Here is a 27,912-nt window from a genome sequence, read left to right on the forward strand (position 1 = left end):
GATGATTTGAATGCCGTTTATCTTTATTGACGTCGAAGATCATGTGATAGTTGTGGTCTAGTATGATAACAACAACAACAACAACAACAACGTCAGGTAGTCTAAACGGAGGAGGATAATGCCACTTCAACACACTACTACTACTACTACAACACAGCCTTGAACGTTTGGTCATCAGGAGAACACTCTCTCTAGCCTCACACACACACTGCCACGTCACACACCCAGTCCTCATCCCTCCCGGTGGTGGTGCTGGTGGTGCAACGGTCTCTGTCTCTTTATGGTAAGGTGTGACCGTTGCCACGGTAATGACGGTTAAAGACTGCAAGGGGGTGTGTAGTCAAGATAAGAAGAATAGAAAGTGAGTGAGCGAGGATAGATTATGAGAAAGAAAAACTTTCAAAAAGTGGCAGAAAAAGACCAAGGTGATGAAAAAATAATTAAGAGTTTAAAAGTTGGTTTCCTCCCTCCTCCCACAGTTGTTAGCTTGCTGTTGTCGCTATACCACAAGGCACGCTTTGATGATGTCACAAAGAGAGAATGGTGGAACTCTGGCGACTCCCAAGATTCTCAGCGTAGTTTTCCCTCCTCCAGTCGAACAAGATAACGCCCCCCCTCTAGTCCCCACGCAAAAATGGACCTGGAGAGATAGAGGGGGGGAGAGACCGTCAAAACCACAGACAGTGTGTAGGTTGTGTATGTGTGTAGGTAGTGTGAGTGTGTGTGGGTAGCGTGTGTGTGGGTAGTGAGTGTGTTTGGGTAGTGCGTGTGGGTGTTACCTGCGTAGGGGACTACTCTCCGAGGGGAATGATTTCTTCGTTGATAAAAAACTCAATGGTCTCCTCCTCCCAGTCATCTGTGTTACTGTCCAGCTCGTCAGTGTCCACTCCTAGAGACAGAGAGAGGTCAGGGGTCAAGCTTAGTAAGCCTGGTCCCGAGCCAGAACGGCCCACAGAGGGGGGTGGGGGGGAGTCTACGTACCTCCTCGGAGCTGCAGGCGGGCGATCTTCTGTTCGTGGTGCTGCTGCAGGGCAGCCTCTCTGTAGGTGCGGTAGTCCTCCATCATGCTCCTCCTCTTGTCCACCAGCTCCCTGGAGGCCTTCGACTGGCTCAGACGATCCTTCTGCTCAAAGATCTTAGAGTACTTCTTCAGGTCCTTCTTGATCACCTGGGGAACGAACGGGTCAAAACACAAGAAGAAAAACACGTTACACGTAGCAACAAGACCATCAAGGGTCCCGGCTAAGCCCATGTTATAGTAGCAACAAGACCATCAAGGGTCCCAGCTAAGCCCATGTTATAGTAGCAACAAGACCATCAAGGGTCCCAGCTATGCCCATGTTATAGTAGCAACAAGACCATCAAGGGTCCCGGCTAAGCCCATGTTATAGTAGCAACAAGACCATCAAGGGTCCCGGCTAAGCCCATGTTATAGTAGCAACAAGACCATCAAGGGTCCCGGCTAAGCCCATGTTATAGTAGCAACAAGACCATCAAGGGTCCCGGCTAAGCCCATGTTATAGTAGCAACAAGACCATCAAGGGTCCCGGCTAAGCCCATGTTATAGTAGCAACAAGACCATCAAGGGTCCCAGCTATGCCCATGTTATAGTAGCAACAAGACCATCAAGGGTCCCGGCTAAGCCCATGTTATAGTAGCAACAAGACCATCAAGGGTCCCGGCTAAGCCCATGTTATAGTAGCAACAAGACCATCAAGGGTCCCGGCTAAGCCCATGTTATAGTAGCAACAAGACCATCAAGGGTCCCGGCTAAGCCCATGTTATAGTAGCAACAAGACCATCAAGGGTCCCGGCTAAGCCCATGTTATAGTAGCAACAAGACCATCAAGGGTACCGGCTAAGCCCATGTTATAGTAGCAACAAGACCATCAAGGGTCCCGGCTAAGCCCATGTTATAGTAGCAACAAGACCATCAAGGGTCCCGGCTAAGCCCATGTTATAGTAGCAACAAGACCATCAAGGGTCCCGGCTAAGCCCATGTTATAGTAGCAACAAGACCATCAAGGGTCCCGGCTAAGCCCATGTTATAGTAGCAACAAGACCATCAAGGGTCCCGGCTAAGCCCATGTTATAGTAGCAACAAGACCATCAAGGGTCCCGGCTAAGCCCATGTTATAGTAGCAACAAGACCATCAAGGGTCCCGGCTAAGCCCATGTTATAGTAGCAACAAGACAGTCAAAACCAAGGGTCCCAGCTAAGCCCATGTTATAGTAGCAACAAGACAGTCAAAACCAAGGGTCCCGGCAAAGCCCATGTTATAGTAGCAACAAGACAGTCAAAACCAAGGGTCCCAGCTAAGCCCATGTTATAGTAGCAACAAGACAGTCAAAACCAAGGGTCCCAGCTAAGCCCATGTTATAGTAGCAACAAGACAGTCAAAACCAAGGGTCCCAGCTAAGCCCATGTTATATAAACGCAGTCAGACACATTACAACAAAACCCTTTCAACACACAGAAGTTTAGACAGAAGTCACTACTTGTCCAGACACTGAACGAGTTTTTGGATTCTATTGGTTTAAAACAACCTTGATGACAGAGTTAGTTTAGCTAGTTTACCCTTTATACCCTTTATAAATACTGGACACACACACAGATACGTACCTTGATGGAGTCCTGTGTGAGCAGGGTAGCAGGCCGAGGTCTCCAGAGTAGCTGACAGAAACGATCCTTGTTGTTCTTCTGGAGGAGACGCCCCTGAAAGGTCCACAGCCAATAGGCATTGTCCACCTGACGGGAGAGACAACCCCCTTTTTAAAAACACACTTGGTACGGCTCAGATAAAGACACACTTGGTGTGGCTCAGATAAAAACACACTTGGTGTGGCTCAGATAATAACACACTTGGTGTGGCTCAGATAAAAACACACTTGGTGTGGCTCAGATAAAAACACACTTGGTATGGCTCAGATAAAAACACACTTGGTATGGCTCAGATAAAAACACACTTGGTATGGCTCAGATAAAAACACACTTGGTGTGGCTCAGATAAAAACACACTTGGTGTGGCTCAGATAAAAACACACTTGGTGTGGCTCAGATAAAAACACACTTGGTGTGGCTCAGATAAAAACACACTTGGTATGGCTCAGATAAAGACACACTTGGTATGGCTCAGATAAAGACACACTTGTTATTCAGATAAAGACACACTTGGTGTGGCTCAGATAAAGACACACTTGGTATGGCTCAGATAAAAACACACTTGGTGTGGCTCAGATAAAGACACACTTGGTATGGCTCAGATAAAAACACACTTGGTATGGCTCAGATAAAAACACACTTGGTATGGCTCAGAAAACCTGTTTAGACGAGGTGCCGGCTAGCGGAGGAGAAAACCTGTTTAGACGAGGTGCCGGCTAGCGGAGGAGGAAACCTGTTTAGACGAGGTGCCGGGTAGCGGAGGAGAAAACCTGTTTAGACGAGGTGCCGGCTAGTGGAGGAGAAAACCTGTTTAGACGAGGTGCCGGCTAGCGGAGGAGAAAACCTGTTTAGACGAGGTGCCGGCTAGCGGAGGAGAAAACCTGTTTAGACGAGGTGCCGGCTAGCGGAGGAGAAAACTTGAAAATTAAAGAGAGCCGCACACTCTAGGAGCTCAGATGCAAAAAAATTAAATAAAATGACCAACGTTTCAACAGCCAAGCTGTTTTCAAATCAAATTAATTTATATAGCCCTTCGTACATCAGCTGATATCTCAAAGTGCTGTACAGAAACCCAGCCTAAAACCCCAAACAGCAAGCAATGCAGGTGTAGAAGCACAGCACACAGACAGCCAAGCGGTCTTCATCAGGGTATAATCACAAACCCTGCGGGATGACTCGTTAATATAGTAATATATTAATATCTCCTCCTCCCAGTCATCTGTGTTACTGTCCAACTCGTTAATATATTAATATCTCCTCCTCCCAGTCATCTGTGTTACTGTCCAACTCGTTAATATATTAATATCTCCTCCTCCCAGTCATCTGTGTTACTGTCCAACTCGTTAATATAGTAATATATTAATATCTCCTCCTCCCAGTCATCTGTGTTACTGTCCAACTCGTTAATATATTAATATCTCCTCCTCCCAGTCATCTGTGTTACTGTCCAACTCGTTAATGTTGTGTCAAAAGACAGGTGTCTGTAATCACGGCCAAGAGTGGCCTGATATCTCATTGGTTAATTATCAAATATTAAAATGGCATACAAAGCTCCTAGAGGGTGATTATACCCTGATGAAGACAGCTTGGAGCTCCTAGAGTGTGATTATACCCTGATGAAGACAGCTTGGAGCTCCTAGAGTGTAATCACGGCCAAGAGCGGCCTGATATCTCATTGGTTAATTATCAAATATACCCTGATGAAGACAGCTTGGAGCTCCTATCTCATTGGTTAATTATTGCGGTACAAACCAACCTTCATTTGGTTGATCTTCCATTTAAATAAACATGACAGTAGTTTATTCCCTGTGTGTGTGTCAGGTGTGTGTGTCAGGTGTATGTATCAGGTGTGTGTGTGTGTCAGGTGTACCTTGTGACTCCACCAGGACACAGATGTCACCAGGTATCGTCCTGTAGGGTCCCACTCTACGTCAGAAGCCATGTAGTGTTCAACCATGTTCATCATGGTGCAGTCAGAGGTGTCCACAAACGCCAGGGCCCCGTTCATACTGGAGGAGAGGACAGGGTTAACGCAGGGGCCCGTTCATACTGGAGGAGAGGACAGGGTTAACACAGGGCCCCGTTCATACTGGAGGACAGGGTTAACACAGGGCCCCGTTCATACTGGAGGACAGGGTTAACACAGGGCCCCGTTCATACTGGAGGAGAGGACAGGGTTAACACAGGGCCCCGTTCATACTGGAGGAGAGGACAGGGTTAACACAGGGCCCCGTTCATACTGGAGGAGAGGACAGGGTTAACACAGGGCCCCGTTCATACTGGAGGAGAGGACAGGGTTAACACAGGGCCCCGTTCATACTGGAGGAGAGGACAGGGTTAACACAGGGCCCCGTTCATACTGGAGGAGAGGACAGGGTTAACACAGGGCCCCGTTCATACTGGAGGAGAGGACAGGGTTAACACAGGGCCCCGTTCATACTGGAGGAGAGGACAGGGTTAACACAGGGCCCCGTTCATACTGGAGGAGAGGACAGGGTTAACACAGGGCCCCGTTCATACTGGAGGAGAGGACAGGGTTAACACAGGGCCCCGTTCATACTGGAGGACAGGGTTAACACAGGAGGGGAGATCTCTCTCTCTCTCTCTCTCTCTCTCACACACACACACACACACACACACACACACAGGTCTTGTACCTCCTGAGTCCAGCCAGCACCATGAACTGTCCCTGAGGACTCCAGAAGATGCTGTTGGCCTGCTGCTTGTCAAACATCTCTGGAGAGAGAAGGGGGAGGAGGAGAGAGGAGAGAGAAAGGGGGGGAGGAGGAGAGGAGAGAGAAGGGGGGGAGGAGGAGAGGGAGAGAAGGGGGGGGAGGGAGAAGGAGAGAGAAGGGGGGGGAGGAGGAGAGGAGAGAGAAGGGGGGGAGGAGGAGAGGAGAGGAGAGAGAGAAGGGGGGAGGAGGAGAGGAGAGAGAAGGGGGGAGGAGGAGAGGAGAGAGAAGGGGGGGAGGAGGAGGGAGAGGAGAGAGAGAGAGAAGGGGGGAGGAGGGAGAGGAGAGAGAAGGGGGGGAGGAGGAGAGGAGAGAGAAGGGGGGGGAGGAGGAGAGGAGGAGAGAAGCGGGGGAGGAGGAGAGGAGAGAGAAGGGGGGGGAGGAGGAGAGGAGAGAGAGAAGGGGGGGACGGGAGGCGAGGAGAGGAGAGAGAAGGGGGGGAGGAGAGGAGAGAGAAGGGGGGAGGAGGAGGAGAGAGAAGGGGGGAGGAGAGGAGAGAGAAGGGGGGGAGGAGAGGAGAGAGAAGGGGGGGGGAGAGGAGAGAGAAGGGGGGGAGGAGGAGAGAGGAGAAGGGGGGGGGGGAGAGAGGGGGGAGAGAGGAGAGAGAAGGGGGGGAGGAGAGGAGAGAGAAGGGGGGGGAGGAGAGGAGAGAGAAGGGGGGGAGGAGAGGAGAGAGAAGGGGGGAGGAGAGGAGAGAGAAGGGGGAGAGAGAGAAGGGGGGAGAGGAGAGAGAAGGGGGGAGAGGAGAGGGGAGAGGGGGGGGGGGGGGGGAGTGTATGTTACAGTAGCAGATTGTGTTGTTTGCCAAAGGCCTGAATCCGGACATCTGACAACCAGTAGAGACGGAATAACGATCCTTATAGACATTACAGAGTCATGAGAGATTCTCAGGTAAAGGTTGGACTCACTGATGAGTTTCTATCTTGCCGTTGTTCTTGACGTGGTAGAACGAGGCGTTGATCCTGGGAGATTCACCGTGCAGGACGGCAAACTTAATGCGTTGGGCTCCCACGCAAACGCTATGATGCTCTCCGCTAGGGGACGACAACACGGGTGTTATTATACCTGGTGGTGTTACCTAGTGGTGTTACTGCACCTGGTGGTGTTACTGCACCTGGTGGTGTTACTGCACCTGGTGGTGTTACCTAGTGGTGTTACTGCACCTGGTGGTGTTACCTAGTGGTGTTACTGCACCTGGTGGTGTTACTGCACCTGGTGGTGGTTACTGCACCTGGTGGTGTTACTGCACCTAGTGGTGTTACTGCAACCTGGTGGTGTTTACTGCACCTGGTGGTGTACTGCACCTGGTGGTGTTACCTAGTTGGTGTTACTGCACCTGGTGGTGTTACTGCACCTGGTGGTGTTACCTAGTGGTGTTACTGCACCTGGTGGTGTTACCTAGTGGTGTACTGCCACCTGGTGGTGTTACTGTACATTATCAGTGGGGGGGGGGGGGGGTTCTGTCCGTCTTTGTCAGAGTGTGGGGGGGGGGGGGGGTCTGTCCATCTTGTCAGAGTAGGGATGGGGGGTTTCTGTCCATCTTGTCAGTGTGGGGATGGGGGGTTCTGTCCATCTTGTCAGAGTGTGGGGGGGGGGGGGGGGGTTCTGTCCATCTTGTCAGAGTGGGGGGGGGGGGGGTTCTATCCATCTTGTCAGAGTGGGGGGGGGGGGGGGGGTTCTGCCCATCTTGTCAGAGTGGGGATGGGGGGTTTCTGTCCGTCTTGTCAGAGTGGGGGGGGGGGGGGGGTTCTGTCCATCTTGTCAGAGTAGGGATGGGGGGTTTCGTCCATCTTGTCAGAGTGGGGGGGGGGTTCTGTTCATCTTGTCAGAGTGGGGGGGGGGTTCTGTCCATCTTGTCAGAGTAGGGATGGGTTTCTGTCCATCTTGTCAGAGTAGGGATGGGGGGTTCTGTCCATCTTGTCAGAGTGGGGGGGGGGGGTTTCTGTCCATCTTGTCAGAGTAGGGATGGGGGGTTTCTGTCCATCTTGTCAGTGTGGGGATGGGGGGTTTCTGTCCATCTTGTCAGAGTGGGGGGGGGTTTCTGTCCATCTTGTCAGAGTGGGGGGGGGGGTTCTGTCCATCTTGTCAGAGTAGGGATGGGGGGTTTCTGTCCATCTGGTCAGAGTGGGGGGGGTTTCTGTCCATCTTGTCAGAGTAGGGATGGGGGGTTTCTGTCCAATCTTGTCAGAGTGGGGGGGGGGGTTTCTGTCCATCTTGTCAGAGTAGGGATGGGGGTTTCTGTCCATCTTGTCAGTGTGGGGATGGGGGGTTTCTGTCCATCTTGTCAGAGTGGGGGGGTGGTTTCTGTCCATCTTGTCAGAGTAGGGATGGGGGGTTTCTGTCCATCTTGTCAGAGTGGGGGGGGGGGGGGTTCTGTCCATCTTGTCAGAGTAGGGATGGGGGTTTCTGTCCATCTTGTCAGTGTGGGGATGGGGGGTTTCTGTCCATCTTGTCAGAGTGGGGGGGGGGGTTCTGTCCATCTTGTCAGAGTGGGGGGGGGTTCTATCCATCTTGTCAGAGTAGGGATGGGGGGTTTCTGTCCATCTTGTCAGAGTGGGGGGGGTTTCTGTCCATCTTGTCAGAGTAGGGATGGGGGGTTTCTGTCATCTTGTCAGAGTGGGGGGGGGGGTTTCTGTCCATCTGTCAGAGTGGGGGGGGGGGGGTTTCTGTCCATCTTGTCAGAGTAGGGATGGGGGGTTTCTGTCCATCTTGTCAGTGTGGGGATGGGGGGTTTCTGTCCATCTTGTCAGAGTGGGGGGGGGGGGTGGTTCTGTCCATCTTGTCAGAGTGGGGGGGGTTCTATCCATCTTGTCAGAGTGGGGGGGGGGGGTTCTGCCCATCTTGTCAGAGTGGGGATGGGGGGTTTCTGTCCGTCTTGTCAGAGTGGGGGGGGGGGGGTTCTGTCCATCTTGTCAGAGTGGGGGGGGGGTTTCTGTCCATCTTGTCAGAGTAGGGATGGGGGGTTTCTGTCCATCTTGTCAGAGTGGGGGGGGGGTTCTGTTCATCTTGTCAGAGTGGGGGGGGGTTCTGTCCATCTTGTCAGAGTAGGGATGGGTTTCTGTCCATCTTGTCAGAGTAGGGATGGGGGGTTTCTGTCCATCTTGTCAGAGTGGGGGGGGGGGGGGTCTGTCCATCTTGTCAGAGTGGGGGGGGGGGGGGTTCTGTCCATCTTGTCAGAGTGGGGGGGGGGGTTCTGTCCATCTTGTCAGAGTAGGGATGGGGGGTTTCTGTCCATCTTGTCAGAGTGGGGGGGGTTCTGTCCATCTTGTCAGAGTGGGGGGGGGGGGGGGGGTTCTGTCCATCTTGTCAGAGTAGGGATGGGGGGTTTCTGTCATCTTGTCAGTGTGGGGATGGGGGGTTTCTGTCCATCATGTCAGAGTGGGGGGGGGGGGGGTTCTGTCCATCTTGTCAGAGTGGGGGGGGTTCTATCCATCTTGTCAGAGTGGGGGGGGGGGGGTTCTGCCCATCTTGTATGAGTGGGGATGGGGGGTTTCTGTCCGTCTTGTCAGAGTGGGGGGGGGGGTTCTGTCCATCTTGTCAGAGTGGGGGGGGGTTTTCTGTCCATCTTGTCAGAGTAGGGATGGGGGGTTTCTGTCCATCTTGTCAGAGTGGGGGGGGTTTCTGTCCATCTTGTCAGAGTGGGGGGGGGGGGTTCTGTCCATCTTGTCAGAGTGGGGGGGGGTTCTGTCCATCTTGTCAGAGTAGGGATGGGGGGTTTCTGTCCATCTTGTCAGAGTGGGGGGGGGTTTCTGTCCATCTTGTCAGAGTAGGGATGGGGGGGTTTCTGTCCATCTTGTCAGAGTGGGGGGGGGGGTTTCTGTCCATCTTGTCAGAGTAGGGATGGGGGTTTCTGTCCATCTTGTCAGTGTGGGGATGGGGGGTTTCTGTCCATCTTGTCAGAGTGGGGGGGGGGGGGGTTCTGTCCATCTTGTCAGAGTGGGGGGGGGTTCTATCCATCTTGTCAGAGTGGGGGGGGGGGGGGTTCTGCCCATCTTGTCAGAGTGGGGATGGGGGGGTTTCTGTCCGTCTTGTCAGAGTGGGGGGGGGGGGGGGGGTTCTGTCCATCTTGTCAGAGTGGGGGGGGGGTTTCTGTCCATCTTGTCAGAGTAGGGATGGGGGGTTTCTGTCCATCTTGTCAGAGTGGGGGGGGGTTCTGTTCATCTTGTCAGAGTGGGGGGGGGTTCTGTCCATCTTGTCAGAGTAGGGATGGGTTCTGTCCATCTTGTCAGAGTAGGGATGGGGGGTTTCTGTCCATCTTGTCAGAGTGGGGGGGGGGGATCTGTCCATCTTGTCAGAGTGGGGGGGGGGGGGGGGGGTTCTGTCCATCTTGTCAGAGTGGGGGGGGGGGTTCTGTCCATCTTGTCAGAGTAGGGATGGGGGGTTTCTGTCCATCTTGTCAGAGTGGGGGGGGGGTTCTGTCCATCTTGTCAGAGTGGGGGGGGGGGGGGGTTCTGTCCATCTTGTCAGAGTAGGGATGGGGGTTTCTGTCCATCTTGTCAGAGTGGGGGGGGTTTCTGTCCATCTTGTCAGAGTAGGGATGGGGGGTTTTCTGTCCATCTTGTCAGAGTGGGGGGGGGGGGTTTCTGTCCATCTTGTCAGAGTAGGGATGGGGGGTTTCTGTCCATCTTGTCAGTGTGGGGATGGGGGGTTTCTGTCCATCATGTCAGAGTGGGGGGGGGGGGGGTTCTGTCCATCTTGTCAGAGTGGGGGGGGGTTCTATCCCATCTTGTCAGAGTGGGGGGGGGGGTTCTGCCCATCTTGTCAGAGTGGGGATGGGGGGTTTCTGTCCGTCTTGTCAGAGTGGGGGGGGGGTTCTGTCCATCTTGTCAGAGTGGGGGGGGGTTTCTGTCCATCTTGTCAGAGTAGGGATGGGGGGTTTCTGTCCATCTTGTCAGAGTGGGGGGGGTTCTGTCCATCTTGTCAGAGTGGGGGGGGGGGGTTTCTGTCCATCTTGTCAGAGTGGGGGGGGGGGGTTCTGTCCATCTTGTCAGAGTAGGGATGGGGGGTTTCTGTCCATCTTGTCAGAGTGGGGGGGGTTTCTGTCCATCTTGTCAGAGTAGGGATGGGGGGTTTCTGTCCATCTTGTCAGAGTGGGGGGGGTTTTCTGTCCATCTTGTCAGAGTAGGGATGGGGGGTTTCTGTCCATCTTGTCAGAGTGGGGGGGGGGGGGGTGGGGGGGGGGGTTTCTGTCCATCTTGTCAGAGTGGGGGGGGGGTTCTGTCCATCTTGTCAGAGTGGGGGGGGGGGTTCTGTCCATCTTGTCAGAGTAGGGATGGGGGGTTTCTGTCCATCTTGTCAGAGTGGGGGGGGGTTCTGTCCATCTTGTCAGAGTGGGGGGGGGGGTTCTGTCCATCTTGTCAGAGTAGGGATGGGGGGTTTCTGTCCATCTTGTCAGAGTGGGGGGGGTTTCTGTCCATCTTGTCAGAGTAGGGATGGGGGGTTTCTGTCCATCTTGTCAGAGTGGGGGGGGGGGGTTTCTATCCATCTTGTCAGAGTAGGGATGGGGGGTTTCTGTCCATCTTGTCAGAGTGGGGGGGGGGGTTCTGTCCATCTTGTCAGCGTGGGGGGGTTTCTGCCCATCTTGTCAGAGTGGGGGGGGTTTCTGTCCATCTTGTCAGAGTGGGGGGGGGGGGGGGGGGGGGTTCTGTCCGTCTTGTCAGAGTGTGGGGGGGGGGGTTCTGTCCATCTTGTCAGAGTGGGGGGGGGGGGGTCTGTCCGTCTTGTCAGAGGGGGGGTTCTGTCGTCTTGTCAGAGTGGGGGGTGTGCGTTACCAGTTTTAGATTCCGGGTCTCCCTTCATCTCCACCACGTCAACAGGAACCTGCTTCTCTCTCATCCTGAAGATCTCAAAGTTGGTCACCACACCCTGAGAGAAGGAGAGGACGAGAGGAGAGGACAGACAGGAGGAGAGAACGAGAGGAGAGGACAGAGAATGATGGAGATGACAGAAGAGGAGAGGGGGAACGATAGAGGATGAGGACAGAGAGAGAAAGGAGACTTGAAAATGAGGTTTAACATCAAAGCATCACATTTACCCTCCCTCTGTTCTCCTCCCCCCTTCACCCTCCCTCTGTTCTCCTCCCCCTTCACCCTGCCTCTGTTCTCCTCCCCCTTCACCCTGCCTCTGTTCTCCTCCCCCTTCACCCTGCCTCTGTTCTCCTCCCCCTTCACCCTGCCTCTGTTCTCCTCCCCTTCACCCTGCCTCTGTTCTCCTCCCCCTTCACCCTGCCTCTGTTCTCCTCCCCCTTCACCCTGCCTCTGTTCTCCTCCCCCTTCACCCTGCCCTCTGTTCTCCTCCCCCTTCACCCTCCCTCTGTTCTCCTCCCCTCCTCCCTTCACCCTCCCTCTGTTCTCCTCCCCTCCCCCCTTCACCCTCCCTCTGTTCTCCTCTCCCTTCACCCTCCCTCTGTTCTCCTCCCCTCCCCCCTTCACCCTCCCTCTGTTCTCCTCCCCCCTTCACCCTCCCTCTGTTCTCCTCCCCCCTTCACCCTCCCTCTGTTCTCCTCCCCTCTTCACCCTCCCTCTGTTCTCCTCCCCCCTTCACCCTCCCTCTGTTCTCCTCCTCCCTTCACCCTCCCTCTGTTCTCCTCCCCCCTTCACCCTCCCTCTGTTCTCCTCCCCCCTTCACCCTCCCTCTGTTCTCCTCCCCCCTTCACCCTCCCTCTGTTCTCCTCCCCTCCCCCTTCACCCTCCCTCTGTTCTCCTCCCCCCTTCACCCTCCCTCTGTTCTCCTCCCTCCTTCACCCTCCCTCTGTTCTCCTCCCTCCTTCACCCTCCCTCTGTTCTCCTCTCCCTTCACCCTCCCTCTGTTCTCCTCCTCCCTCCTTCACCCTCCCTCTGTTCTCCTCCTCCCTCCTTCACCCTCCCTCTGTTCTCCTCCCCCCTTCACCCTCCCTCTGTTCTCCTCCTCCCTCCTTCACCCTCCCTCTGTTCTCCTCCTCCCTTCACCCTCCCTCTGTTCTCCTCCTCCCTTCACCCTCCCTCTGTTCTCGTCCTCCCCCCTTCACCCTCCCTCTGTTCACCTCCCCCCCTTCACCCTCCCTCTGTTCACCTCCCCCCTTCACCCTCCCTCTGTTCACCTCCCCCCTTCACCCTCCCTCTGTTCTCCTCTCCCTTCACCCTCCCTCTGTTCTCCCCTCCTTCACTAACCTGAGTTCCTTTAGGTGTCCGGTCCACCTTTACACAGAGGTAGTCTCCCTGTCTCTGCCAGTGAAGTTTACAGTCCACCACATTGAAGAGGTTCCTGACTCTGATCTCCTGTCTGGAGGGAAGCTGCATCAGAGTCACTCTGGCTGGGATGTCTTTGTCCTCGGGGACCCAGAACGCTATGATGTTATCGCCTGGTGACCAGGAGAAGTCCCTGCAGAGGGGAGGAGGGGATTAATACACACACACACACAGGACAGGTGGTATTCCTCTAACTAGTCTCTGTCTGACAGGTGGTATTCCTCTAACTAGTCTCTGTCTGACAGGTGGTATTCCTCTAACTAGTCTCTGACAGGTGGTATTCCTCTAACTAGTCTCTGACAGGTGGTATTCCTCTAACTAGTCTCTGACAGGTGGTATTCCTCTAACTAGTCTCTGTCTGACAGGTGGTATTCCTCTAACTAGTCTCTGTCTGACAGGTGGTATTCCTCTAACTAGTCTCTGTCTGACAGGTGGTATTCCTCTAACTAGTCTCTGTCTGACAGGTGGTATTCCTCTAACTAGTCTCTGTCTGACAGGTGGTATTCCTCTAACTAGTCTCAGTCTGACAGGTGGTATTCCTCTAACTAGTCTGTCTGCCAGGTGGTATTCCTCTAACTAGTCTCTGTCTGACAGGTGGTATTCCTCTAACTAGTCTCTGTCTGACAGGTGGTATTCCTCTAACTAGTCTCTGTCTGACAGGTGGTATTCCTCTAACTAGTCTCTGTCTGACAGGGGGTATTCCTCTAACTAGTCTCTGTCTGACAGGTGGTATTCCTCTAACTAGTCTCTGTCTGACAGGTGGTATTCCTGAACTAACTGATTAAGGGTCAACATCCCCAGGATAAAGACTCACTTGATGCCACTGATCTTCAGACTCTTCTTATCCAACAGGCCCATGGACTACGACAGGAGAAAACAGGATGTTGTTCAGTACGGACTCACCAGTCTGTTACACAGACACACTCAGAGTAATACTGGTCAATCGAACTTACTGGGGTCATAGATGCTCAGTGTGGGGACTTACTGGTGTCTCAGACGTTCAGTGTGGGGACTTACTGGGGCCATAGATGCTCAGTGTGGGGACTTACTGGTGTCTCAGACGTTCAGTGTGGGGACTTACTGGGGCCATAGATGCTCAGTGTGGGGACTTACTGGTGTCTCAGACGTTCAGTGTGGGGACTTACTGGGGTCTCGTAGACACTCAGTGTGGGGACTTACTGGGGTCTCGTAGACTCTCAGTGTGGGGACATACTGGGGTCATAGACCCTCAGTGTGGGGACTTACTGGGGTCTCAGATGCTCATTGTGGGGACTTACTGGGGTCATAGACGCTCAGTGTGGGGACTTACTGGGGTCATAGATGCTCAGTGTGGGGACTTACTGGGGTCTCATAGATGCTCAGTGTGGGGACTTACTGGGGTCTCATAGATGCTCAGTGTGGGGACTTACTGGGGTCTCATAGATGCTCAGTGTGGGGACTTACTGGGGTCTCGTAGACGCTCAGTGTGGGGACTTACTGGGGTCTCGTAGACGCTCAGTGTGGGGACTTACTGGGGTCTCATAGATGCTCAGTGTGGGGACTTACTGGGGTCTCATAGATGCTCAGTGTGTCCTGGGTCATAGATGCTCAGTGTGGGGACTTACTGGGGTCTCATAGATGCTCAGTGTGGGGACTTACTGGGGTCTCGTAGACGCTCAGTGTGGGGACTTACTGGGGTCTCGTAGACGCTCAGTGTGGGGACTTACTGGGGTCTCATAGATGCTCAGTGTGGGGACTTACTGGGGTCTCATAGATGCTCAGTGTGTCCTGGGTCATAGATGCTCAGTGTGGGGACTTACTGGGGTCTCGTAGATGCTCAGTGTGTCCTGGGTCATAGATGCTCAGTGTGGGGACTTACTGGGGTCTCATAGATGCTCAGTGTGGGGACTTACTGGGGTCTCATAGATGCTCAGTGTGTCCTGGGTCATAGATGCTCAGTGTGGGGACTTACAGGGGTCTCATAGATGCTCAGTGTGTCCTGGGTCATAGATGCTCAGTGTGGGGACTTACTGGGGTCTCATAGATGCTCAGTGTGGGGACTTACTGGGGTCTCATAGATGCTCAGTGTGTCCTGGGTCATAGATGCTCAGTGTGGGGACTTACTGGGGTCTCGTAGATGCTCAGTGTGTCCTGGGTCATCCTGGCAAAGAACTTCCCATCGTGACTCCACCTGGAGAAACAGACACACGTTAGAACACTGCAGGTAGGGAGAGAACCAAGACAGTTAGGCGAGAGAACCAAGACAGACCGCTGCAGTTAGGGAGAGAACCAAGACAGACCGCTGCAGTTAGGGAGAGAACCAAGACAGACCGCTGCAGTTAGGGAGAGAACCAAGACAGACCGCTGCAGCTAGGGGAGAGAACCAAGACAGACCGCTGCAGGTAGAGAGAGAACCAAGACAGTTAGGGGAGAGAACCAAGACAGACCGCTGCAGGTAGGGAGAGAACCAAGACAGACCGCTGCAGCTAGGGGAGAGAACCAAGACAGTTAGGGGAGAGAACCAAGACAGACCGCTGCAGCTAGGGGAGAGAACCAAGACAGTTAGGGGAGAGAACCAAGACAGACCGCTGCAGTTAGAGAGAGAACCAAGACAGACCGCTGCAGCTAGGGGAGAGAACAAAGACAGACCGCTGCAGGTAGAGAGAGAACCAAGACAGTTAGGGGAGAGACCCAAGACAGACCGCTGCAGCTAGGGAAGAGAACCAAGACAGACCGCTGCAGCTAGGGGAGAGAACCAAGACAGACCGCTGCAGCTAGGGGAGAGAACCAAGACAGACCGCTGCAGGTAGAGAGAGAACCAAGACAGTTAGGGGAGAGACCCAAGACAGACCGCTGCAGGTAGGGAGAGAACCAAGACAGACCGCTGCAGGTAGGGGAGAGAACCAAGACAGACCGCTGCAGCTAGGGGAGAGAACCAAGACAGACCTCTGCAGGTAGAGAGAGAACCAAGACAGTTAGGGGAGAGACCCAAGACAGACCGCTGCAGCTAGGGGAGAGAACCAAGACAGACCGCTGCAGCTAGGGGAGAGAACCAAGACAGACCGCTGCAGCTAGGGGAGAGAACCAAGACAGAAAGCAAGAGAAACAAGTTCTGCTGCAGTTCTTGGCTACTAGAAGATGTAGAGACAGGAACAGGATAGAGACATGAAAACAGAGAGGTGGGTCGTCAGGCCTTACTAGAAGATGTAGAGACATGAAAACAGAGAGGTGTGTAGTCAGGCCTTACTAGAAGATGTAGAGACATGAAAACAGAGAGGTGTGTAGTCAGGCCTAACTAGAAGATGTAGAGACATGAAAACAGAGAGGTTGGTAGTCAGGCCTTACTAGAAGATGTAGAGACATGAAAACAGAGAGGTGGGTAGTCGGGCCTTACTAGAAGATGTAGAGACATGAAAACAGAGAGGTTGGTAGTCAGGCCTAACTAGAAGATGCAGAGACAGGAACAGGATAGAGACATGAAAACAGAGAGGTTGGTAGTCAGGCCTTACTAGAAGATGTAGAGACATGAAAACAGAGGGGTGTGTAGTCAGTCCTTACTTGAAGATGGGCCAGTGGGCGGAGCTCTCACAGTGGAAGCCTCTCTTCTTCTGGCCAGTCAGAATGTCCCAGATGATGATGGCCTGGGGGTCCTCCTTAGTGTCCATCAGGGGACTGAACGTCACCACGTACCTACCAAGCATTATAACACCTTTATGTGTAGCTTCATAAGGATTCGTACAGATGACATAGACAGGTTATAACCACACTAGGCTCACCATGTACAGGGTAACAGCCAAAACGAAAGGAAAAGCTTGAGTCAACGAGGGGGGGTACAAAGTATAATGAAAGCAGGGGCTTCCACACAGGTGTGGTTCCTGAGGTAATTAAGCAATTAACATCCCATCATGCTTAGGGTCATGTATAAAAATGGCCAGTTGCCCATTATCTTGGCTAGCATGGCTAGAAGAAGAGATCTCAGAGACTTTGAAAGAGGGCTCTGAAAGGAACATCGGGGTTTTAAAGGGTGTGTGAGTCTCAGTAACTGGATCCCAAATTAACACTTCTGGGAGATTCTGGATCGGGGCCCGAGACAGCGTTTTTCCACCACCGTCAACAAAACACCAAATGAAGGATTTTATCGTGGAAGAACGGTTTCACGGATCCCTCCGGGACTTTCATTAGGCACACCCGGTCCTTATTCCCAGTGGTTAGACACACCCGGTCCCTATTCCCAGTGATTAGACACACCCGGTCCCTATTCCCAGTGATTAGACACACCCGGTCCCTATTCCCAGTGATTAGACACACCCGGTCCCTATTCCCAGTGATTAGACACACCCGGTCCCTATTCCCAGTGATTAGACACACCCGGTCCCTATTCCCAGTGATTAGACACACCCGGTCCCTATTCCCAGTGATTAGTCACACCCTATTCCCAGTGATTAGACACACCCGGTCCCTATTCCCAGTGATTAGACACACCCGGTCCCTATTCCCAGTGATTAGACACACCCGGTCCCTATTCCCAGTGATTAGACACACCCGGTCCCTATTCCCAGTGATTAGACACACCGCCTATTCCCAGTGATTAGACACACCCTATTCCCAGTGATTAGACACACCCTATTCCCAGTGATTAGACACACCCTATTCCCAGTGATTAGACACACCCTATTCCCAGTGATTAGACACACCCTATTCCCAGTGATTAGACACACCCTATTCCCAGTGATTAGACACACCCTATTCCCAGTGATTAGACACACCCTATTCCCAGTGATTAGACACACCCTATTCCCAGTGATTAGACACACCCTATTCCCAGTGATTAGACACACCCTATTCCCAGTGATTAGACACACCCTATTCCCAGTGATTAGACACACCCTATTCCCAGTGATTAGACACACCCTATTCCCAGTGATTAGACACACCCTATTCCCAGTGATTAGACACACCCTATTCCCAGTGATTAGACACACCCTATTCCCAGTGATTAGACACACCCTATTCCCAGTGATTAGACACACCCGGTCCCTATTCCCAGTGATTAGACACACCCGGTCCCTATTCCCAGTGATTAGACACACCCCGGTCCCTATTCCCAGTGATTAGTCACACCCGGTCCCTATTCCCAGTGATTAGTCACACCCTATTCCCAGTGATTAGTCACACCCTATTCCCAGTGATTAGACACACCCGGTCCCTATTCCCAGTGATTAGACACACCCGGTCCCTATTCCCAGTGATTAGACACACCCGGTCCCTATTCCCAGTGATTAGACACACCCGGTCCCTATTCCCAGTGATTAGACACACCCGGTCCCTATTCCCAGTGATTAGACACACCCGGTCCCTATTCCCAGTGATTAGTCACACCCTATTCCCAGTGATTAGACACACCCCGGTCCCTATTCCCAGTGATTAGACACACCCGGTCCCTATTCCCAGTGATTAGACACACCCGGTCCCTATTCCCAGTGATTAGACACACCCGGTCCCTATTCCCAGTGATTAGACACACCCGGTCCCTATTCCCAGTGATTAGACACACCCGGTCCCTATTCCAGTGATTAGACACACCGGTCCCTATTCCAGTGATTAGACACACCCGGGTCCCTATTTCCAGTGATTAGACACACCCGGTCCCTATTCCCAGTGATTAGACACACCCGGTCCCTATTCCCAGTGATTAGTCACACCCTATTCCCAGTGATTAGACACACCCGGTCCCTATTCCCAGTGATTAGACACACCCGGTCCCTATTCCCAGTGATTAGACACACCCGGGTCCCTATTCCCAGTGATTAGACACCACCCGGTCCCTATTCCCAGTGATTAGACACACCCGGTCCCTATTCCCAGTGATTAGACACACCCTATTCCCAGTGATTAGACACACCCTATTCCCAGTGATTAGACACACCCTATCCCAGTGATTAGACACACCCTATTCCCAGTGATTAGACCACACCCTATTCCCAGTGATTAGACACACCCTATTCCCAGTGATTAGACACACCCTATTCCCAGTGATTAGACACACCCGGTCCCTATTCCCAGTGATTAGACACACCCGGTCCCTATTCCCAGTGATTAGACACACCCGGTCCCTATTCCCAGTGATTAGACACACCCGGTCCCTATTCCCAGTGATTAGACACACCCGGTCCCTATTCCAGTGATTAGTCACACCCGGTCCCTATTCCCAGTGATTAGTCACACCCTATTCCCAGTGATTAGTCACACCCGGCCCCTATTCCCAGTGATTAGTCACACCCTATTCCCAGTGATTAGTCACACCCCGGGCCCCTATTCCCAGTGATTAGTCACACCCTATTCCCAGTGATTAGTCACACCCTATTCCCAGTGATTAGTCACACCCTATTCCCAGTGATTAGTCGGTCCCTATTCCCAGTGATTAGTCGGTCCCTATTCCCAGTGATAGTCGGTCCCTATTCCCAGTGATTAGTCGGTCCCTATTCCCAGTGATTAGTCGGTCCCTATTCCCAGTGATTAGTCGGTCCCTATTCCCAGTGATTAGTCGGTCCCTATTCCCAGTGATTAGTCGGTCCCTATTCCCAGTGATTAGTCGGTCCCTATTCCCAGTGATTAGTCGGTCCCTATTCCCAGTGATTAGTCACACCCGGTCCCTATTCCCAGTGATTAGTCACACCCGGTCCCTATTCCCAGTGATTAGTCACACCCGGTCCCTATTCCCAGTGATTAGTCACACCCGGTCCCTATTCCCAGTGATTAGTCACACCCGGTCCCTATTCCCAGTGATTAGTCACACCCGGTCCCTATTCCCAGTGATTAGTCACACCCGGTCCCTATTCCCAGTGATTAGTCACACCCGGTCCCTATTCCCAGTGATTAGTCACACCCGGTCCCTATTCCCAGTGATTAGTCACACCCGGTCCCTATTCCCAGTGATTAGTCACACCCGGTCCCTATTCCCAGTGATTAGTCACACCCGGTCCCTATTCCCAGTGATTAGTCACACCCGGTCCCTATTCCCAGTGATTAGTCACACCCGGTCCCTATTCCCAGTGATTAGTCACACCCGGTCCCTATTCCCAGTGATTAGTCACACCCGGTCCCTATTCCAGTGATTAGACACACCGGTCCCTATTCCCAGTGATTAGACACACCCGGTCCCTATTCCCAGTGATTAGACACACCCGGTCCCTATTCCCAGTGATTAGACACACCCGGTCCCTATTCCCAGTGATTAGACACACCCGGTCCCTATTGTGCAGATGATTACGGGTCCCATCCCGTGTGTTAGTCATTGTGCAGATGATTACGGGTCTCGTCCCGTGTGTTAGTCATTGTGCAGGTGATTACGGGTCTCGTCCCGTGTGTTAGTCATTGTGCAGGTGATTACGGGTCTCGTCCCGTGTGTTAGTCATTGTGCAGGTGATTACGGGTCTCGTCCCGTGTGTTAGTCATTGTGCAGATGATTACGGGTCTCGTCCCGTGTGTTAGTCATTGTGCAGGTGATTACGGGTCTCGTCCCGTGTGTTAGTCATTGTGCAGGTGATTACGGGTCTCGTCCCGTGTGTTAGTCATTGTGCAGATGATTACGGGTCTCGTCCCGTGTGTTAGTCATTGTGCAGATGATTACGGGTCTCGTCCCGTGTGTTAGTCATTGTGCGCTTGTGTTATTTATTCGAGGTACTCCTCGCTCTTTTTGTTTTGGGGATTCAACCCTGTGTGTTGTATACGTGTTTGTTTGGTCTTCGTCCCCGTGCCTGTACATAATAATAACATTACGTATTCCTGCGCCTGTCTCCCGATCCCTTACGCCAGCGTGACACACCCCTCCAACAGAGTTCCAGGCACGCTGTAATCAGAAACGCATAGAATCTACGCCGACGAGCATCGCCCCCCCCCCCCCCCCCCCCCCCCCTCTAACCACTACGTGCCTGTACATAATAAGAAACATGTAGAATCTACGCCGACGAGCATCGAAGCTGTTCTGGCTGGTGGTGCAACACTCTATTAAGACACTTTATGTTGGGGTTTCCTTTATTCTGGCAGTTACCTGTAGCTACCAAGCATTACAACCCCTTCATGTAGCTTCACATGGTTTCATACCGCCGACAGAGCTACCACTAGGGCATGGGGGTGTCCACGGTGTCCATCAGGGGACTGGACGTCACGGCGACGTCCCTATGAAGCGTTATAACACCTCAAAAGGCGTAATAAGACTACATAGAGTTACATTATGGCCTGAAGGTCCTCAGTTACTATCAGGGAATTAAGCATTATAACAATGTAATGTAGCTTCATTTTTATTATTCCTTTAGTTAACTAAGTCAAGTCAGTTAAGAACAAATTCTTATTTTCAATGACGGTCTAGTGGGTTAACTGCCTTGTCCAGGGGCAGAACGACAGATTTTTTACCTTGTTGGCTCGAGGATTCGATCTTGAAACCCTTCGGTTACAAGTCCAAAGCTCTAACCACTAGGCTACCTGCCCCCCCCCCCCCCCCCAACCACTAGGCTACCTGCCCCCCTCCCTCCAACCACTAGGCTACCTGCCCCCCCCCCCCCTCTAACCACTAGGCTACCTGCCCCCCCCCCTAACCACTAGGCTACCTGCCCCCCCCCTAACCACTAGGCTACCTGCCGACAGGCATGGATTATTCATTAGCGATTGGTTACCTCTCGCAGGGGGAGAAGTCGATCAGAGACACTCCCTGGTGGCTGAAACGTTGGATCTGCTTGAACTTCTCTCCGCCCCACAATGCAATGCCTCGCTGGTGGAACGTGGCCAGGTAGGTTCCCTTGGGAGACCAGCGCACATAGGTCTCTGTCCAGCGCTACAGGGACACAACACGGTCACAACCTCAGAATTAATCAATATACAATAACACAACACAACGGCAGACATTTTGATGACACAATCCTTCTACTTTTAAAGATCAAAGCCGTCAAAAGTATTCCTGTAGATGTAGAATGCTCAGTGCCGGCGTGATTGGTTGAATGGTTGACTCACCGCCCTCTCCTCGGAGACGATTGGATCCTTGGCGTCGTTGTTGAAGATGGCGGTCCTCTCTCCTGATTCGTAGATGACGCTGTACTGGTCACGACAGTCAGGGTCCTCCATCCAGTGACGCATGTTACCCTGACAACACAAACAGGAAGTGACCGTTAGTTATGACTCCCCCCCCCCCTCTCCACAACACCGGGTGGGTAATCTCTGAACGTGTGGTTGAAGTGACAGTGTGTAATGACCCCCCCCCCCCCCCCCCTCCACAACACCGGGTGGGTATTCTCTGAACGTGTTGTTGTAGTGACAGTGTGTAATGACCCCCTCCACAACACCGGGTGGGTATTCTCTGAACGTGTGGTTGTAGTGACAGTGTGTAATGACCCCCCTCCACAACACCGGGTGGGTATTCTCTGAACGTGTGGTTGTAGTGACAGTGTGTAATGACCCCCCCCCCCCCCCCCTCCACAACACCGGGTGGGTATTCTCTGAACGTGTGGTTGTAGTGACAGTGTGTAATGACCCCCCTCCACAACACCGGGTGGGTATTCTCTGAACGTGTGGTTGTAGTGACAGTGTGTAATGACCCCCCTCCACAACACCGGGTGGGTATTCTCTGAACGTGTGGTTGTAGTGACAGGGTGTAATGGGTATTCTCTGAACGTGTGGTTGTAGTGACAGTGTGTAATGGGTATTCTCTGAACGTGTGGTTGTAGTGACAGTGTGTAATGGGTATTCTCTGAACGTGTGGTTGTAGTGACAGGGTGTAATGGGTATTCTCTGAACGTGTGGTTGTAGTGACAGTGTGTAATGGGTATTCTCTGAACGTGTGGTTGTAGTGACAGGGTGTAATGGGTATTCTCTGAACGTGTGGTTGTAGTGACAGTGTGTAATGGGTATTCTCTGAACGTGTGGTTGTAGTGACAGTGTGTAATGGGTATTCTCTGAACGTGTGGTTGTAGTGACAGTGTGTAATGGGTATTCTCTGAACGTGTGGTTTGTAGTGACAGTGTGTAATGGGTATTCTCTGAACGTGTGGTTGTAGTGACAGGGTGTAATGGGTATTCTCTGAACGTGTGGTTGTAGTGACAGTGTGTAATGGGTATTCTCTGAACGTGTGGTTGTAGTGACAGGGTGTAATGGGTATTCTCTGAACGTGTGGTTGTAGTGACAGTGTGTAATGGGTATTCTCTGAACGTGTGGTTGTAGTGACAGTGTGTAATGGGTATTCTCTGAACGTGTGGTTGTAGTGACAGTGTGTAATGGGTATTCTCTGAACGTGTGGTTGTAGTGACAGGGTGTAATGGGTATTCTCTGAACGTGTGGGTGTAGTGACAGTGTGTAATGGGTATTCTCTGAACGTGTGGTTGTAGTGACAGTGTGTAATGGGTATTCTCTGAACGTGTGGTTGTAGTGACAGTGTGTAATGGGTATTCTCTGAACGTGTGGTTGTAGTGACAGTGTGTAATGGGTATTCTCTGAACGTGTGGTTGTAGTGACAGTGTGTAATGGGTATTCTCTGAACGTGTGGTTGTAGTGACAGGGTGTAATGGGTATTCAGGGTGTAACACTCACAAAGTCCTTGAACGGCTGCTTCTCAGGAGTCTCCCACTCGTCACTGATGCTCATGTACCTGGAACACAACGTCACCATCTACAGCAGACAGTTCTATAATCATGTATATCTATGGCAAACGTTTCTGCCGTGTTGATGTTGTGCCTAGATGCCCCTGAACACCCCATATAACAGCTGGAAGGACGTCCCCGGACACCCCATATAACAGCTGGAATGACGTCCCCGGACACCCCATATAACAGCTGGAATGATGCCCCTAGACACCCCATATAACAGCTGGAATGATGCCCCTAGACACCCCATATAACAGCTGGAATGACGTCCCCGGACACCCCATATAACAGCTGGAATGATGCCCTGAACACCCCATATAACAGCTGGAATGATGCCCTGAACACCCCATATAACAGCTGGAATGATGCCCCCAGACACCCCATATAACAGCTGGAATGATGCCCCTGAACACCCCATATAACAGCTGGAATGATGCCCCTGAACACCCCATATAACAGCTGGAATGACGCCCTGAACACCCCATATAACAGCTGGAATGATGCCCCTAGACACCCCATATAACAGCTGGAATGATGCCCCCAGACACCCCATATAACAGCTGGAATGATGCCCCTAGACACCCCATATAACAGCTGGAATGATGCCCCAGAACACCCCATATAACAGCTGGAATGATGCCCCTGAACACCCCATATAACAGCTGGAATGATGCCCCTAGACACCCCATATAACAGCTGGAATGACGCCCCTGAACACCCCATATAACAGCTGGAATGACGCCCCCAGACACCCCATATAACAGCTGGAATGATGCCCTAGAACACCCCATATAACAGCTGGAATGATGCCCTGAACACCCCATATAACAGCTGGAATGATGCCCCTAGACACCCCATATAACAGCTGGAATGATGCCCCAGAACACCCCATATAACAGCTGGAATGATGCCCCTGAACACCCCATATAACAGCTGGAATGACGCCCCCAGACACCCCATATAACAGCTGGAATGACGCCCCCAGACACCCCATATAACAGCTGGAATGATGCCCCCAGACACCCCATATAACAGCTGGAATGATGCCCTAGACACCCCATATAACAGCTGGAATGATGCCCCAGAACACCCCATATAACAGCTGGAATGATGCCCCTGAACACCCCATATAACAGCTGGAATGACGCCCCCAGACACCCCATATAACAGCTGGAATGACGCCCCCAGACACCCCATATAACAGCTGGAATGATGCCCCTAGACACCCCATATAACAGCTGGAATGATGCCCTGAACACCCCATATAACAGCTGGAATGATGCCCCCAGACACCCCATATAACAGCTGGAATGATGCCCCTAGACACCCCATATAACAGCTGGAATGATGCCCCCAGACACCCCATATAACAGCTGGAATGATGCCCCCAGACACCCCATATAACAGCTGGAATGATGCCCCAGAACACCCCATATAACAGCTGGAATGATGCTCCCGAACACCCCATATAACAGCTGATGCCCCTAGACACCCCATATACCCATGTGTGTGGTGTTTTCGTACTTGTCGAAGTCGGTGAACACATTGACTCTGAAGGTGTGCTGTTTGTCCAGCTTGTAGCCGTCAGCGTTCTTCACTGCCTCCAGAGCCTGAGTGGGAGCCCCATACTCCAGGAAGATGTACCTACAGAGGAGATAACTACAGGTTAACTAACTATAGGTCTGAGTGGGATACTCCAGGAAGATGTACCTACAGAGGAGATAACTACAGGTTAACTAACTATAGGTCTGAGTGGGATACTCCAGGAAGATGTACCTACAGAGGAGATAACTACAGGTTAACTAACTATAGGTCTGAGTGGGATACTCCAGGAAGATGTACCTACAGAGGAGATAACTACAGGTTAACTAACTATAGGTCTGAGTGGGATACTCCAGGAAGATGTACCTACAGAGGAGATAACTACAGGTTAACTAACTATAGGTCTGAGTGGGATACTCCAGGAAGATGTACCTACAGAGGAGATAACTACAGGTTAACTAACTATAGGTCTGAGTGGGATACTCCAGGAAGATGTACCTACAGAGGAGATAACTACAGGTTAACTAACTATAGGTCTGAGTGGGATACTCCAGGAAGATGTACCTACAGAGGAGATAACATTAACTACAGGTTAACTAACTATAGGTCTGAGTGGGATACTCCAGGAAGATGTACCTACAGAGGAGATAACTACAGGTTAACTAACTATAGGTCTGAGTGGGATACTCCAGGAAGATGTACCTACAGAGGAGATAACATTAACTACAGGTTAACTAACTATAGGTCTGAGTGGGATACTCCAGGAAGATGTACCTACAGAGGAGATAACATTAACTACAGGTTAACTAACTATAGGTCTGAGTGGGATACTCCAGGAAGATGTACCTACAGAGGAGATAACTACAGGTTAACTAACTATAGGTCTGAGTGGGATACTCCAGGAAGATGTACCTACAGAGGAGATAACTACAGGTTAACTAACTATAGGTCTGAGTGGGATACTCCAGGAAGATGTACCTACAGAGGAGATAACTACAGGTTAACTAACTATAGGTCTGAGTGGGATACTCCAGGAAGATGTACCTACAGAGATCAAACAATAAAACAAAGACTAAACTCTTTGGTCCTTTAAAAACCTACTTTGCGTAAATATTGTGCTATAGCTTGGAAAATAAACAAACGTGACTGTGGTTGACAACATACAGCGGTTTTTCCCCAAACATTAGGACCGTGTGTGTGTGTGTCTGCTAACATTAGGACCGTCTTCCTCAAGAAATGCAGTCTGTTTCATTTTCTTCTCTACCTTAATACTTAGTATCGTGACAACCCTGAACCCCTCCTACAGCCTCCCTGAACCCCTCCTACAGCCTCCCTGAACCCCTCCTACAGCCTCCCTGAACCCCTCCTACAGCCTCCCTGAACCCCTCCTACAGCCTCCCTGAACCCCTCCTACAGCCTCCCTGAACCCCTCCTACAGCCTCCCTGAACCCCTCCTACAGCCTCCCTGAACCCCTCCTACAGCCTCCCTGAACCCCTCCTACAGCCTCCCTGAACCCCTCCTACAGCCTCCCTGAACCCCTCCTACAGCCTCCCTGAACCCCTCCTACAGCCTCCCTGCACCCCTCCTACAGCCCCCTGAACCCCTCCTACAGCCTCCCTGCACCCTACTTCTCACCCCTTAGTGAGTCCTTCAGGTCCGTCTACCGTCGGGTAGAACTCGTTGGTGATCTTGCCGAACTTGGAGAATATCTTGTGAATGACGTTCTTCAGTTTCTCCAGGCGCTCGGGGCCGACCTGGGGCACATTGTCCACGACAACCACAGAGTCTATCCCGTCTGCCTCCTGGGGCTTCTCCCGTAGCAGGTCACCCAGTAACTCTACAGGGGGAGGGATGGATGAGGGTAAAGAACATATTACTTGAGGTAGTTTATCAAACCAGGGTTTTCCATACCATTGATTGTGTATAGACAAAGACAGGCCCCATGTATTAATAATGCCATTTAGCATACACTTTTTAATCCAAAGCGACTCATTTGTGCATACATTTTTACATGTTTTACCAATTTACTGGCGACAATGTCACCTAAAATTAGCTCTGTTGTCCCCCCACCCCCCAGAAAGTGAATTTACAATTTTTGCCACACCCGCTGAAAATTAAACTTGGGTAAAGGCTATGAGGATGTAGTTTGGGCTTTGTTATAGTTGATAAAAACACACATCTGCATTCACTATTATCTGACAGCTGGTAGTTGAGGTTAGACAGTAAAACACTGACGGCGGGGAGTCAAAATGTCCCGCGTCAACTAACAACTGGAAACAAAAACAGTTAATGCTCACATGTGTTTACAATAAGAACATAGCTAACAAACAAAATGTTGTAAAATGTCACAGACGTAGTAAATATTTCTCCTTTTGGTTCGCCATCTGTATGGACAACTTTGAGTGAATCGGTATGAATGAATCCACTGTTAGCTTTTAGCAGCTACTGTAGCTAACTAATATTATCACTTAAAATGAACATCCTCAACAACAAAAAGTCCTCATTAACTGATCTTCACGTTGACCCTTCAAAAAAAAACACGTTTTAAAAAATATTTTAACAATTATTTATATACAAGTTGGTATTATTATGACATATTATGGCCTTGTAGATAACTAACATTATCACTTAATGAACGTCCTCATTAACTGATCTTCACGTTGAACCTTCAAATATATTTTAAATATGTCAATTATTTATACCCATTTTGGTTTATATGTCCATATGTACTACATATGATGGCCTTGTAGCCACTTGTAACTACTATGTGTTAAAAACAACGTGCTAAGCGGCTCTCCAGGCCGCATTATAATCCGGCATCTTTCCTGCGTTTCCTCACCTTCATCGTCGACATCATCTTCAAAGTCTTCTGGGTCACTGAACGACGGTTCCTCCTCGTCGAAATCGACATCAACCGGCATATCCTCGGTGTCGTGCATTTAACAGGCGAAAGAAGTGTGTTTTAGTCGACGCTAAATCGGTGTAAAATGTAGATTTTGTGTATCACCATGTGCGATTTACGTGAAAATGGACGAATTGCGGGGAAACGTCGAGGAGGAGTTTAACTTCCGGTTTCGCGATATCACTACAGACACGTGTTAGTGTGTCGATAGGCTGCAGTGCGATGCGATGCCTTTTAGAT

General features: G+C 51.6%; 1 protein-coding gene across 1 annotated transcript; it reads right to left on the reverse strand.

Annotated features, from left to right (window-relative positions):
• LOC109880435 (eukaryotic translation initiation factor 3 subunit B) lies at nucleotides 1–27,813 on the reverse strand. Its single transcript, XM_031811141.1, is given in 19 exon segments — nucleotides 1–640; nucleotides 780–889; nucleotides 982–1,168; nucleotides 2,624–2,749; nucleotides 4,533–4,671; nucleotides 5,320–5,396; nucleotides 6,299–6,390; nucleotides 6,393–6,428; nucleotides 11,166–11,259; nucleotides 12,543–12,753; nucleotides 13,435–13,481; nucleotides 14,724–14,790; nucleotides 16,158–16,289; nucleotides 21,272–21,429; nucleotides 21,606–21,734; nucleotides 23,175–23,232; nucleotides 24,752–24,871; nucleotides 26,406–26,607; nucleotides 27,610–27,813. Coding segments are annotated over 18 exon segments (2,073 nt in total). The 5' UTR covers nucleotides 27,710–27,813; the 3' UTR covers nucleotides 1–640; nucleotides 780–791.
• Nucleotides 27,814–27,912: the final 99 nt, after the last annotated feature.

This window comes from Oncorhynchus kisutch, unplaced genomic scaffold, assembly GCF_002021735.2.
Source record: "Oncorhynchus kisutch isolate 150728-3 unplaced genomic scaffold, Okis_V2 Okis01b-Okis20b_hom, whole genome shotgun sequence".
NCBI lineage: Eukaryota > Metazoa > Chordata > Actinopteri > Salmoniformes > Salmonidae > Oncorhynchus > Oncorhynchus kisutch.